Raw genomic sequence first — 15,000 nt, 5'->3', positions numbered from 1 at the left:
TCTCCTCTTCCTCCCAATTTCTCTCTTTTCCTCTCTCCTCTTTCTTATTCCTCTTACCCTCCGGTCGGAAATACTTGAGTGAGAGAAACTCTCAACGAAATAAAACAAAAGACAAACGGCAAAGAAGCGACTTCAGGTTGCTATATCTGCCTCCAGCTCGTACAAGACAGAGAAGGTAAAGGTAAGTATACAAAATGGATCAGCAAAAGAGAAGGAAACTCAAATATGGAAACGAAGACTGGAATATCATTATACGAAAGTCCCACGTAAAAAAAAAAAAAAAAAAAAAAAAAAACGCTCTACCTTCCCTTCTCTTCCCTTCACGTCCCTCCCCACCCCCTCCTCTCCTTCACACTCCCTTCCCTTTCCTTCCTCCTTCCCCGTCCAGCTGGCTGGTTTCACCTTTGTCCGACCTCATCGTTTCCAATTTCTTCCTTCTGCCTCATCCGTCCCTCTTGCTGACGTCGGAATTTTCTCCTTCCATTGAGGAACACTGATCCCAACACAGAACTTCATCCCTCGCTCCGCCCTCTCCATCACCTCCGCTTCTTTCCCAACCACGGGAGACTGCATGACCCGGTGACCTGTGGGATGGACGTCGGAGAGGATTATCCCACTCTCGGCCGACTTCAGAACCCATCAACACCTTTAAACTCCGCTCTGTAGCCATTAGGTTTCAGGCAGTCCACTACTTTAGATTCTCTCTCTCTCTCTCTCTCTCTCTCTCTCTCTCTCTCTCTCTCTCTCTCTCTCTCTCTCTCTCTCTCTCTCTCTCTCTCTCTCTCTCTCTCTCTCTCTCTCTCTCTCTCTCTCTCTCTCTCTCTCTCTCTCATTCTCTCTCTCTCTCTCATTCTCTCTCTCTCTCTCTCTCTCTCTCTCTCTCTCTCTCTCTCTCTCTCTCTCTCTCTCTCTCTCACACACACACACACACACACACACACACACACACACACACACATACACACACACACACACACGCACACACACACACACACAGACACACAAACACACACACACACACAAACACACACAGACACACACACACACACACACACACACACACACACACACACACACACACACACACACACACACACACACACACACACACACACACACACAAACACACACACACACACACACACACACACACACACACACACACACACACACACACACACACACACACACACACACACACACTGTCGACAACAAACCCAAAGGAGACCTTTTGGTCCATGTCGGATCCAGCTGTGGGTGTGTTCTTGTAGTTGGGAGGGCGACACAACATTCCTCGTAATTGTTAAACTAACTGGCCTCTTTAACCACAAAGCGTGTCCTGTACGATCTCCTCCACAGGAGGCTTAGCTCGTTACCACCTTCAATATGGTGACGCTGTTTCTGGAATGAAGTTAAGACGATTTTATTTGACTGAGGGAAAGATCTGGATTAATGGTTTGTCCTCCTTGTTCGAGACGAGATTTTGAACTCCGTTTGTTCTTTTATTTATTTACTTGTTTATGCATTAATTTATTTAATTTTATTTATTTTATATTATTATTATTATTATTATTATTATTATTATTATTATTATTATTATTATTATTATTATTATTATTATTATTATTATTATCATTATTATTGTTATTATTATTATTATTATTATTATTATTATTATTATTATTATTATTATTATTATTATTATTATTATTATTATCATTACTATTATTACTATCATCATCATCATCATCATCATCATCATCATCATCATCATCATCATCATCATCATCATCATCATCATCATCATCATCATCATCATCATCATCACCACCACCACCACCACCACCACCACCACCACCACCACCACCACCATCACCATCACCATCATCACCATCATCATCATCATCATCATCATCATCATCATCATTGTTATTATTATTATTATTATTAGTATACACATTATTATTGTTGTTGTTGTTGTTGTTGTTATTGCCACAATACTGTGAGCTACGTCACCGCGTTGAAGAGGGTTGGCGCCCGCCATGAGGAAGTGGGCGCCTTGAGGAAGGTGCCAAAAGTCTATGGAGATACATTGTGCTTTGATGAGGATGTGCGAGACAGGTACAGGTGCACCAGCGCGTGGGCTGAGATACATTGGTGAGGGTCTTACGGTAGGAGACGCTTGTCCTTAGCTGTGCACCACTGGAGTGTCGAGGATATTGGTTCTAGGTAGCTGGGAGTATGGCGGTACGTGTCGGCACTTCAACGGCGGGAGGTTTTCCTTCGGTTGGATGTTGGAATTGGGGTTTTATGAGACAAGGGTGAGAGAAATAGTTATGTTTCGAAAAATGGTAAATGTAAGAGTCACGCAAAGTCATGCAAAGGTTTAAAGCCTCTTGTCTCTTCATGTTTGGGGTTAAGAACAGGATTAAGACGGTTTGCCAACGCTTTCAGAGATTGAAGGAGTTAACTTGGTTTTTTGAGGTCCAGCTTGAAGCTCAGAGGTCTCGTATACTTGAACGAGTTTAACGGGGTTAATCGTTTACTTACCGAGAGGGTTAACCCCTACAACGAAAGGTTATTACAGAACTGAATGAAATCTCTTGCCGACATTCAGAATAGAATATGAATATTATGGAACGGGAGAGAGTAATCAATGTAGTGTTGATTCTTGTGCTGAGTTCTATAAAGATTTTGTTATGGTTGACTCCAGAGAATTATATATATATATATATATATATATATATATATATATATATATATATAATTGTGTGTGTGTGTGTGTGTGTGTGTGTGTGTGTGTGTGTGTGTGTGTGTGTGTGTGTGTGTGTGTGTGTGTGTGTGTGTGTTTGTGTGTGTGTTTCATATTATCTTTTACCATTTTTTTTGCATGTTCGCATTTGCTGTATTGGCTATACAATGTACTCCTTCACTTCACTACTTACAAATATACACAACGGATTTTTTTCTTTCCATAAGGGAAGCAGGTACGTGGTAGAAACTAAAAAAAAAAGTACGTGGGGGGAGAAAACTCTGTAAAAACTACGATTGTCCATGTGAATATAAACACCGAAAATTACAACACACAACAACAGCCCCCTGGTATAGAAGGAGAAGTACGCAAGGAAAGACTAAGAGTCATGACCTGCCTTCTCCTCTCGACCCAACTATTTTTGTCTTATCATTCCTGTCTAGTGCAGCGTTGAGGTACGAGGCGGCTGTGACCTGAGCGACATTCTTATCCAACTCCTAAATTGAACGACGTGAAAGAAAACGGAGTTTCGCTGTAGGCGAGAGTATCTTAGCTGGGACGAGAGTATCTTAGCTGGGATGAGTGTGGGGGTCGTGGGTGGGTGGGGTTAAAGTGACGTACTGAGTGATGCCAGTGAGCGAGCGGTGAATATTGATGAAAGCTGTTGATATGATCAGGGATGTGTTGGAATAGTGATGATCTTACAGAATTTATTGGTTTGAACTTAACCTCCGACCTAGGGTAACTGTATTTTGATAGAAATATTGATCATAGTCATGTCCATGATTATGATATTAGTAATAGTAATTCAATAACAATAACAGTATTGATAGTAATAGTAATAACTATAATAACTAATGAATATTAATAATCACAAAGATAAAAATAATGAGGGTAATACTAATATCGTGCATTTCCAAACGAGTAAATTAAAACAAAGAACTCGAGGAAAAAATATGAAGGTAATTTGAGTTTATTTATGAAACAAATTTTACGCAGAAGTTGGTAAGGCTGAGAGATGCCTACGAAAAGCAACTCTTGCAGCAGGCGGCAATGGCAATTCTCGTAAGAGTCCGCAAGATGTGGCATTGCAGAGCAACGTGTATGTGTATGTGCGTGCTTGTGTGTGTGTAAGTGCGTGCTTGTGTGTGTGTATGTGCGTGCTTGTGTGTGTGTGTATGTGCGTGCTTGTGTATGTGTGTGTGTACTTGTGTATGTGCGTGTTTATGTATGTGTGGGTGTACGTGTGTGTCTGTGTGTACGTGTGTGTGTCTTTGTGTACGTGTGTGTGTATGTGTGTGTATGTGCGTGCTTGTGTGTGTGTATGTGATTGGTTGTGTATGTGTGTGTGTACGTGTATGCGTGATTGTGCGTGTGTGTGTGTGTGTGTGTGTGTGTGTGTGTGTGTGTACGTGTGTGTGTGTGTACGTGTGTGTGTATTTCTGTACCAGAGTTTCAGAACTTTGGTCGTTAAGTGGTCTTGAGCATGTGGCGATGTTTTAATTAGGCTCGTTTGTATATAAGCTGTGTATGAATTTATGTATGCATGACTGATTATGCATATGCTTATGGTTATGCTTGCACATACATATGAATATATGTATGTATATGCATATATGTATATATGTATATGTATGTTGATATATGTTTCAGGCGTGCATATATTATAGCTCAGATGCATTTTTATAGTAATGGTCTGCAGTATTGAGGTTGTTCTTGTAAAATCTCGTCGTCTCTTGGTCTCGGTTGGTTCGCGCCAGATTCATCGCAATCTCTCCCCTTAACTCACATGTTTTGGCTCCCTGCCTCCTCTCCTGCCTCCTCTCCTGCTGCAGTTGCATGCCTCTGCATGTGTGTGTATGTTTGTGTGTGTGTTTGTGTATGCATGTGTGTGTGTGTGTGTGTGTGTGTGTGTGTGTGTGTGTGTGTGTGTGTGTGTGTGTGTGTGTGTAATAGTAATAATAATAATAGTAATAATAATAATTATCAATTATCATTATCATTATTATTAATTATGATAATATAATAATAGTAATAGTAATAGTAATAATAATAATAATAATAATAATAATAATGATAATAATAATATTAATGATAATAATAATAATAGTAATAATAGTAATAATAGTAATAATAATAATAATTAATAATATTAATAATAATAATAATAATAATGATAATAATAATAATAATAATAAAAGGGCTATTGAAAACGTGGCAGCCGAAGGCTGAAAATATACTGTACATATTAAGGTGCGTGTGTCTGTGTGTGTGCGTGTGTGTATGCATGTGTGTGTGTGTATGTGTGTGCGTGCATGCATGTGTGTGTGTGTGTATGTGCATGCAGTGTGTGTGTATGTGTTCGTGTCTGTCGTATGTATATATTCTTTTTCCCTTAACATTCTTAATTATTATTTTTTCTAATTTTTTTGTGTTTCTTTTCAGGTAAGTTGATTGTTGACGATGGGCCTCATAGAGTCAGATGACGTCACTAACAAGTTCATAAACGAGGCGGTTCCGTCTTGTGAAGGTAAGTTGGTTTATATATAGAACCCAACAACTTCTGGGTTTTCCTTTCTTTCTTTCTTTAATGCCTAATTCGAGCTCACTGAGAAGTTTTTGACAGGCAAATGGATATCATACATTCTTAATAAAAAAATAGGAAACATTTATATTACAGATTTTTTATCTACTGTGTGTATTTCTTTATTCTTTACGATAATGACGATGACTTGTAATTTTTTCTTACGTAGTGGACCAAAACCATTAGACTTGATTTTATTCGTATATCAATGTCAGTGATTAGTTTAATAGGCACAAGCTGACTGGATTTACAAAGCCTGTCAAATTATATAATAAATATGTATACAAAAGTGATTTTTACCGATAACGATTAAAGTAATATAATAGGTGGTCAAAGGGCCATTTACATGGTCAAACTGTTCGTCCATCCCGGTTTGACAAACAAGTGTTTGAAGTGATGTTTGACCGTGTCAATGGGGTACTTGGTTGTCAAACATGTTTGTCAAACAAGTGTTTGAAATTATGTTTGACCGTGTGAATGGGGTATTTAGTTGTCATGCACGTATGTCAAACAAGTGTTTGAAGCTATGTCTGATCGTGTGAATGGGATACTTGTTTGTCAACCACGTTTGTCAAACATGCTTGACAACAAAATACCCCATTCACACGGTTAAACATCACGTCAATCACGTGTTTGACAAACCGGGTTTGACAACCAAATACCCCATGCACACGTTCAAACATAACTTCAAACGCTTGTTTGACAAACATGTTTGACAACCAAGTACCCCATTCACATTATCAAACATCACTTCAAACACTTGTTTGTCAAACCAGGTTGGACAAACCGTTTGACTATGTAAATGGCCCTTTGACCACCTGTTATATTACTTTAATCGTTGTCCGTCAAAATCACTTCTAAATAAAATCGTCTACTATCATTCAAAACAAAATCACCAAAGTTGTCCTTTTGTGGTGAACACGCTGTTCATGATGGCTTTCAGACTCTCTTGGCTATAGAGTCCTTCCGAACTAAATAAAATTCCTTGGCACCAGCCAGAATAAAATCACAAAAGCTGTCCGCACTGGTAAATGGGTGGAATGGTCAAGTTGTGAGGAAAATTGATTTTGTAGAATATTCGAGGAAGCGATCACAACTGTCACGATGATCTTTCAGTTCACATAATTCCACGTGCTGTCGTGACAGTATGAGTATCTTTGAATTTATGTAAAACGCAATTAATAGGTGCTGTTGGAACTACAAATATTTATTGGAAATGTCAAGGAAATAAAGGAGATGAATGACTAGTACTTGTTTTGGCAGTAATTGATGTCAAATGTTATATATGTGCACACACACACACATGTATATATACATATATATATATATATATATATATATATATATATATATGTGTAATATATATATATATATATATTATATATATATAATATATATAAATATATATATATACATATATATATATATATATATATATATATGCTAATAAGAACACGGGTACGTGTGTTCACTTATGCAAAGTGGACCACTTGGAAAAACAAACTAACAAAGCAGAGCGCTTTTGTATATTACATCTTCAGTGCACTTGTTGCACTAAAGATGTAATATACGAAAGCGCTCTGCTTCGTTAGTTTCTTTTTCCAAGTGGTCTACTTTGCATATATATACATATATATATATATATATATATATATATATATATATATGTGTAATATATATATATATATATATAATACTCATATGTATATGTAAGTATGTACAGTGTGTGTGTGTGCGTTTGTGTGTGTGTGTGTTGAGACTTATATAGCCAATATGCAAGATACGTGACACTCATTTCTGAATTTCTAAGATCTTGAAGTCATTGTATGCATCTAGAATGATGTTCTCAGCGATAACTTTGAAGAAGTGAGAGATTTAACAATTGGAGGTTGCCCGCTGACACGTGACGTGACGTCACACCCCTGGAAGGCTCGTTCCCGAAACGTTCTGCGCATTGCTGAAGACCTCTGTTGACCTCTGTTGACCTTGATCGAGGAACCATTTCGGGGTCGTCCTCCAAGAACATGAGAAGTTCGTGAAATGAGGATTTTCTTCGAGCTGGATGATAATTACTTCTTGATGTTTATTTTTGATGTTTCCGGTTTTTTTTTTCTTCTTTCTTCGTTTCTAATATTTCTCTCTCTCGCATACTCCAGCTTTCTCTATATGTATGTCCCTTTCCTCTCTTTCTTGTCCTTCTCTCTTTCTCTCCTTTTCTATCTTACTCGTTCTCTCTCTCTCTCTCTCTCTCTCTCTCTCTCTCTCTCTCTCTCTCTCTCTCTCTCTCTCTCTCTCTCTCTCTCTCTCTCTCTCTCTCCCTCTCTCTCTTTTTCTCTTCTGTGTCACTCTCTCCTTTATCTCTTTCTCTCCTTTATCTCTCTCCCTTATCTCTCTCCATCCCTCTCTTTCTCCTTCCCCCTCTCTCTCTCCATCCCTCTCTCTCTCTCTCCATCTCTCTCTCCTTCCCTCTCTCCTTCTCTCTCTCCTTCTCTCTCTCCTTCCCTCTCACCCTCCCTCTCTCTCTCTCTCTCTCTCTCTCTCTCCATCTCCCCCCCCCTCTCTCTCTCTCTCTCTCTCTCTCTCTCTCTCTCTCTCTCTCTATCTCTCTTTCTCTCTCTCTCTCTCTCTCTCTCTCTCTCTCTCTCTCCTCCCCCCCTCTCTCTCTCTCTCTCTCTCTCTCTCTCTCTCTCTCTCTCTCTCTCTCTCTCTCTCTCCCCTACTCTCTCTCTCTCTCCCACTCTCTCTTTTTTTATTAATATTATTATTAGCCCCAGACGATTTTTGGTGCCAGGGCTGGCGTCATCTCTTTGATTAGTTCCAGTGTTTGGGTTCTTTGATCGAATTTACTCTGACGTGGGTGGGGGATGGGGGTGGGGGTTGTTAGGGGGTTGGGGGGTAGGGGTTGGTCGGTGGAGGGTTGGGGGGTCAGGGGGAGGTCCATTTGACTGATTAGAAAATGGATAATGAGCTCCCGAAGCCAAATGCAAGAAAAGACTATTTTGTAACCTCGAAACTTCTTCCCATTGACCTGATCTCGATCTCACGTGACCTCTGAAGAATGACCTCAGATTTTCCAGAGTTTGGTGTTTGTAGTCCTCAGACCTGGAACTTCTGGTTGATAAAGTCATTGCGCGGGGTTGGGATTTGCATGCTGCATTGTTATGACTCTCCCATCTCTCTCTCTATCTATCTATCTATCTTCCTCTGTGGCTCTGTCACTCTCTCTTTATTAATTCTATTATTACCCCCATGACCTCTGAAGAATGACCATCAATTTTCCGGATATCAGCTGGCTTTAGCGAAAACAAAAGTAAATAAATTGGATTGTATATATATAAACATTATATATATATCTATATATATATATATATATATATATATATATATATATATATATATACACATACACACACACACACACACACACATGGTCTTGGATCACGTGTTTGACTCGTGATAGACAGCTATTTCCCCCCGGAAGAGTGCTCAGAACTCATATATGACTGATCTATGGATAATGTTGTGACCTTACATGCAAACACATACACCCAACTCCTCGCCCACGAGAGTTGGAGTAACGACTCGCCCTGGGCGGGATTCGAACCCGGACTGCCGTAGTGGCGGCCTGAAACTCTACCAAATACGCTATCGAGTCGTGTGTGTGTTTATTCACCTTGGTCTTTGGATCACGTGTTGGAATCTTGACCGACAGCTATTTCCCTCCCGGAAGAGAGCTCAAAGCTCGTATGACCGATCTATGGGTAATGCTATGACCTTACACACACACACACACACACACACACACACACACACACACACACACACACACACACACACACACACACACACACACACACACACACACACACACAACTCCCCGCCCACGAGAGTCGGAGTAACGACCCGAAGCGCAGTGATACCGAAATAATTTCGGCCCGGGGCAGGATTCGAACCAGGTACTGCTGCACCCCCGTACTGGCAGTCCAATACTCTATCAACCGCGCCACCGAGTCGTGTGTGTGTGTGTGTGTGTGTGTCTATGTGTGTGTGTGTGTGCGTGCGTGCGTGTGTGTGTGTGTGTGTGTGTGTGTGTGTGTGTGTGTGTGTGTGTGTGTGTGTGTGTGTGTGCGTGCGTGCGCGCGCGCGCGCTGTTCAGAATAACTCCTCAAGGATCCGTTTTCTGTGATCCAAGAAATCAGAAAAGGGAGGCTAGTCTTCATTCCTCTCGACTGTCTTTCCTTTCACCGGATTTCCAGAATATTTGCATACGGAGCGATGCTGGATATTTGTCTTTACCGTCTACGTTCGAATCATATTTACGGTGGGTGGAGATGAGGAGAACGAAAGACGTCTCCTTTATCCTCTTCAGTACGTGGCTTTGTCTTGAGCCGAATAGAATCGTCTGGTGGGAGCCAAGGAAGGAATGTCATCATAGGAAAAACACTGTTTCCCAGCCCTGGGGACGCGACCCTAAGTGGGGTCGCCAAGTGTACTTCCTGGGGTTGCCAAGACATAAAATTATAAGAATTCATTTCAATAATCATATATATTAACACATATACAAATAGATTATGGGGTTGTCAAGACATCTTGTATGTTCCTTTATTCTATTTTATTTTATTTATCTTTTTTTTTAAAGATTATATGAATTCAATACAATAACCATATACATTAACACGTATACAAATAGATTAGAGGGGTCGTGGTTATTTCATGAGGATCATATTGGTGGTCGCCTGAAGAAAGGTTGAGAAACACTGTAAGAAAAAAGTGAATCGAAAAAAGCTTCTTCGAGGTCTTAATTTCAACTTGATGGAAACTGCCTACGTTTGCAATTTGCAAGAGCAAAGTTGCGTCATTATAGCGAGATTGTTAACCATTTTATCTATGAAGGAACCGACCCTCAGGAATTAATAAAAATCGTATGGTAATAATGATAATATAATAATAATAAATTTATTTGGCAAAGAATCAATATACATGAAGTGCAGATAATGACAAGAACACGTAGTTCGAAATGATAATTGCAAATTGCAGAGGATAACACAAAAAAACATGTATGCTTATTTTCATTGTGGTCCTCATTGTGGTCCAAAATGAAACTATAAAGTGGTGACGCTTCCATCTTGGTTGTGACGAGGTTTCCATAAGCTGGATAAAGTAATCTTTCATGCAACCAGGTTAGATAAGACGACGTTTGTTGGTTGACCCATGGAATAAATGGTACTCCTTAAAACTTGTTTTAAACTTAAACGTTACAGAATTAATCATTCAGGTAACTTATGTACCTTAAAAATTATTCTAAACTTAGGAAAGATTATTGAATTGATCACTGGGATGATTATTTGGCATCTGAAAAGTTATTTTGGACATAAATATTATAGAACTGAATTTGTATATATTTGAAAAAGGTGGAAAAAAGAGAGTCACGGGTCTCGTTCCGAGTTTATTCCTGACCGGTTTCGCTTGTAGCTTCTTCAGAGGAATTTTGTGTTATATTTGTTTCTGGAAAGTTCTTCGGTGCTTAGGTAGTGAGAGGGAGGAGGTGGTGGGGGTGGGTGGCACGAGAATACATGGGACTGTAGAGCAAGAGAAAACGTGCCACATTGCCTTTGGAAGGGGTCAACCTCTTGAATATAATGACGTCTACGTAAGCCTCATGACCCGGTTGTCGGGTGTACAAGGATGCCGACGTCGAGTTTCTGATTATATTCATTTTGTAGTTCTAACTGAATGACCTCCGTATTCTGTGAACAGGTTTGATCACGTTTTCTGTAACGTTATAATTATTCAGGGCGAAAGAGAACGAGTATAACACAAGTAAATTTATATTTTGTAACGCGCATATTGTGATGCGTCATCGTACATTAGGCAACCTGATGTACGCGCGAATATTTGACTCGTGTTTAAGAGGTTAATCGAATTTGACCTCGTTTGACCCCTGTGTGTGTCATCAGGAAAGGGGTTACCCACAAGAGATAACGGTGGTAGATATTCCCCGTGACCTTATCTCCCGTATGCTCTGTGTGAGTGAAGAGAATCGGTCCCAAACTGAGGCAAGAGTTGGCCCCCTTCGCTTCAACTTCTGTGCGGTATTTCGTATCACTTTATGGATTCGCTGTCAAGCTTCTTCAAAAACACACTCAACTTTGGCCGTAGTTTAAGTTAATGCCATTTCACTATAGTTCGTCCATTTCGGTACTATAATTCACCTGATACTGTCCTTCTTCTTCAGTCCTCCCCCCCCCCCCACTTCCTCTTCCAGCATCATTTTCCGTTTTCTTTCTTCTTTTACTTTTCTCACATTCTTTTTCTCCCCTGCACCCCTTTCCCGTTTTCTTTAAACCTTTGGATGTCGGGGGTCCCTCTCGGATGAATAAAATCACCTGGCGACAAGGCAGGGGCAATTGAAGTACTTAACCCCCGAACACACACACGTAGAAACTCTCTCTCTCTCTCTCTCTCTCTCTCTCTCTCTCTCTCTCTCTCTCTCTCTCTCTCTCTCTCTCTCTCTCTCTCTCTCTCTCTCTCTCTCTCTCACGCCTTCTCTCTCTCATTCTCTCACTTTCTTCCTCTCTCTCTCAGTCCCTCTCTCTCTCAGTCCCTCTCTCTTTCAGTCCCTCTCTCTCTCTCAGTCCCTCTCTCTCATTCTCTCACTCTCTCTCTCTCTCTCTCTCTCTCTCTCTCTCTCTCTCTCTCTCTCTCTCTCTCTGTCTCTCTCTCTCTCTCTCTTTATCTCTCTCTCTCTCACTCTCTCTCTCTCTCTCTCTCTCTCTCTCTCTCTCTCTCTCTCTCTCTCTCTCTCTCTCTCTCTCTCCCTCTCTCTCTCTATCTATCTATCTCTCTATCTTTCTGCCAAAACAAACTTACACCTGCATGGACCACCCCCACGAGACTCACCCCCAGGCCCCCCCTTCCCCCCCGTTCCCCTCCTTATCTTCCATCTCGACTGTCTTTATCTCACCATCAACGTCTCCTCCACTCAGACAATTCCCCCATCCCCCCTCTTTCGACATCGACCCCTACGGCCAAAACAACTCCCCCCCTCCCCTCTCCCCCCACGACGCCCCTTCCCCCACCCCCTCTCCCCCACATACCCTCTGTCTCATCATAAACACCTCATTTTGAATGTCAACATAACAACATAGCCTTTGTAGACTTGGTGATAAGGAGGCCATACGACAAGGTGCTGAGCTCTACCGGAGTCCTTCACCTCTAACCTTTGTACCACGATACCCGGGGCAGATGACAATCACTGATGGATGATTGGAGGCGGGTGGGGGGGGAGAGGATGGTTCGTGACAATTGTTTGTTTGTGCACTTCAGGGGGCCAAGCCGAATACGTCACATGCATTTAGTAGATGTGCCCTTACACTTTATTAATTTTTTCCAGATTTAGTTCAATATATTTTTACCTTTCTTCATATACTGTATATATATATATATGTATATATATATATATATATATGTATATATATATATATATATGTATATATATATATACATATGTATATACATATATATATATGTATATATACATATATATATATATAAATATATATATATATATATATATATATATATATATATATAATATATATATATATATATATATTGTATTCGTTTTTCTCTACAGATATTTTTCTCCCTGCGTAAATAATATCCAACATAAATCGTAAGAAAGAAATAATGATAATAACATTATTTTTCTAAAATAATAGAATTAATGGATCCCTCGCCACTTTTTGCAATATATTGTTGTAACTTTTAAATACCTTAGCTTACTACGGAGCCACATATTAAAGAAATGGCGTGTTTATGGGCGCTGCGTCCCCCGTAAGATTTTCATGGTCTTGGAAATTTAATTTATTTATTTTTATTTATTTGTCTGTTTGTTTTTCTAAGCATGACCTCCCTGTCCTTTGTATCAAATACTCAGAATTTTGCCAAAAAGTGTTAGCTGTAATTCATACATATATATATACATAAATGCTTACATAAATGAATGCATGCATACATACGTAAATATATACATGGATGCATTCACACATACATTATTAATACATACATACATACAGACATACAAATATACATACATAATACATACATGCATACATACATACATAATACATACATACATACATACATACATACATACTTACATGTATACACGTATACTAACACATACATGTACACATACATTCCGGTACATATACTTACAATACTCGTACATACCTACACACGTACAAACATACGCACACACATCCATGAATACATACATGCATTGATGAATGTATACATACATGCATAAATACATACATACATGCATACATACATACATGCATACATACATGCATAAATACATATACATGCATATATACATCAACACATATACATGCATACATACATGAATACATACATATATAAATGTAAACATACATACATGCATATATACATACATACATGCTGTACATATACCAAAAGGCCCTTATTTTTATAGAAGGAGGGTGGCCTGTCAAGGCATACACCTATACTTCACCCATACCACACCCAAACCACACCCATACCACGCCCATACCACACCCAAACCACACCCATACCACGCCCATACTACACCCATTCCACGCCCATACCACGCCCATACCACACCCATACCACACCCATTCCACGCCCATACCACGCCCATACCACACCCATACCACATCCATACCACGCCCATACCACGCCAATACCACACCCATACCACACCCATACCACACCCATACCACACCCATACCACACCCATACCACACCCATACCACACCCATACCACACCCAAACCACACCCATACCACGCCCATACCACACCCATACCACACCCATACCACACCCATACCACATCCATACCACACCCATACCACACCCATACCACACCCATACCACACCCATACCACACCCATACCACACCCATACCACATCCATACCACACCCATACCACACCCATACTTCACCCATACCACACCCATACCACACCCATTCCACACCTATACCACACCCATTCCACGCCCATACCACTTCCATACCACATCCATACCACACCCATGCCACACCCATACCACACCCATAACACACCCATACCACACCCATACCACATCCATACCAAACCCATACCACACCCATACCACAACATACCACACCCATCCAATACCCAATTGTTGTTATGAATGATGTGAAAGTATACATTTCATGCAAGGATGAAACCTCGGATCAACCAAGTCTTGAGTTGGTTTATTATTCAAATATACCTATGAATTTATTTATTTTATTTATTATTATATATATCATGATTTTTTTTTTATCATATATATTTTTCCGCATCCGACCTAGTTATGGACAAAAAGGTTCCCTGTCGGCATGCTCCTCCCTTGTAATCCTTTGTAATCCTTTGAAGAAACACAGAAGTAAGTGAAGGCAAAGACTATAGGTGGAATGGATTAGTGTCAGGAAATAAGTCATGAATAGGGAATGAATAGATAAATGAATAAATCGATAAATGAATAAAGTTTGAGACAATGTGACAATTTGAAGAAGGTGAAAAAAGGACACATATATACATACATACATGCATACGTACATACATACATACATACATACATACATACATACATACATACATACATACATA

At 39.9% G+C, this 15,000-nt stretch overlaps 1 protein-coding gene across 9 annotated transcripts in view; it reads left to right on the top strand.

Moving 5' to 3' along the window:
* Eip63E (cyclin dependent kinase Eip63E) overlaps positions 1-15,000 on the top strand; it is a 1,395,216-nt gene that overhangs the window by 523,357 nt on the left and 856,859 nt on the right. The window contains exon 1 of one of the 9 annotated variants that reach the window (XM_076185574.1): positions 5,201-5,282. The exons of the other annotated variants lie outside the window; for them this stretch is intronic. Coding sequence (XP_076041689.1) covers positions 5,216-5,282 — 67 coding nt within the window. The 5' untranslated portion in view covers positions 5,201-5,215. Of the gene's footprint in view, positions 1-5,200; positions 5,283-15,000 lie in introns of those variants that run through there. 9 annotated transcript variants of the gene reach the window in all.

This window comes from Oratosquilla oratoria, chromosome 5, assembly GCF_046742065.1.
Source record: "Oratosquilla oratoria isolate Oo_2021 chromosome 5, ASM4674206v1, whole genome shotgun sequence".
NCBI classification, from domain to species: Eukaryota; Metazoa; Arthropoda; class Malacostraca; order Stomatopoda; family Squillidae; genus Oratosquilla; species Oratosquilla oratoria.
This window is presented reverse-complemented; position numbering and strand designations above follow the sequence as displayed.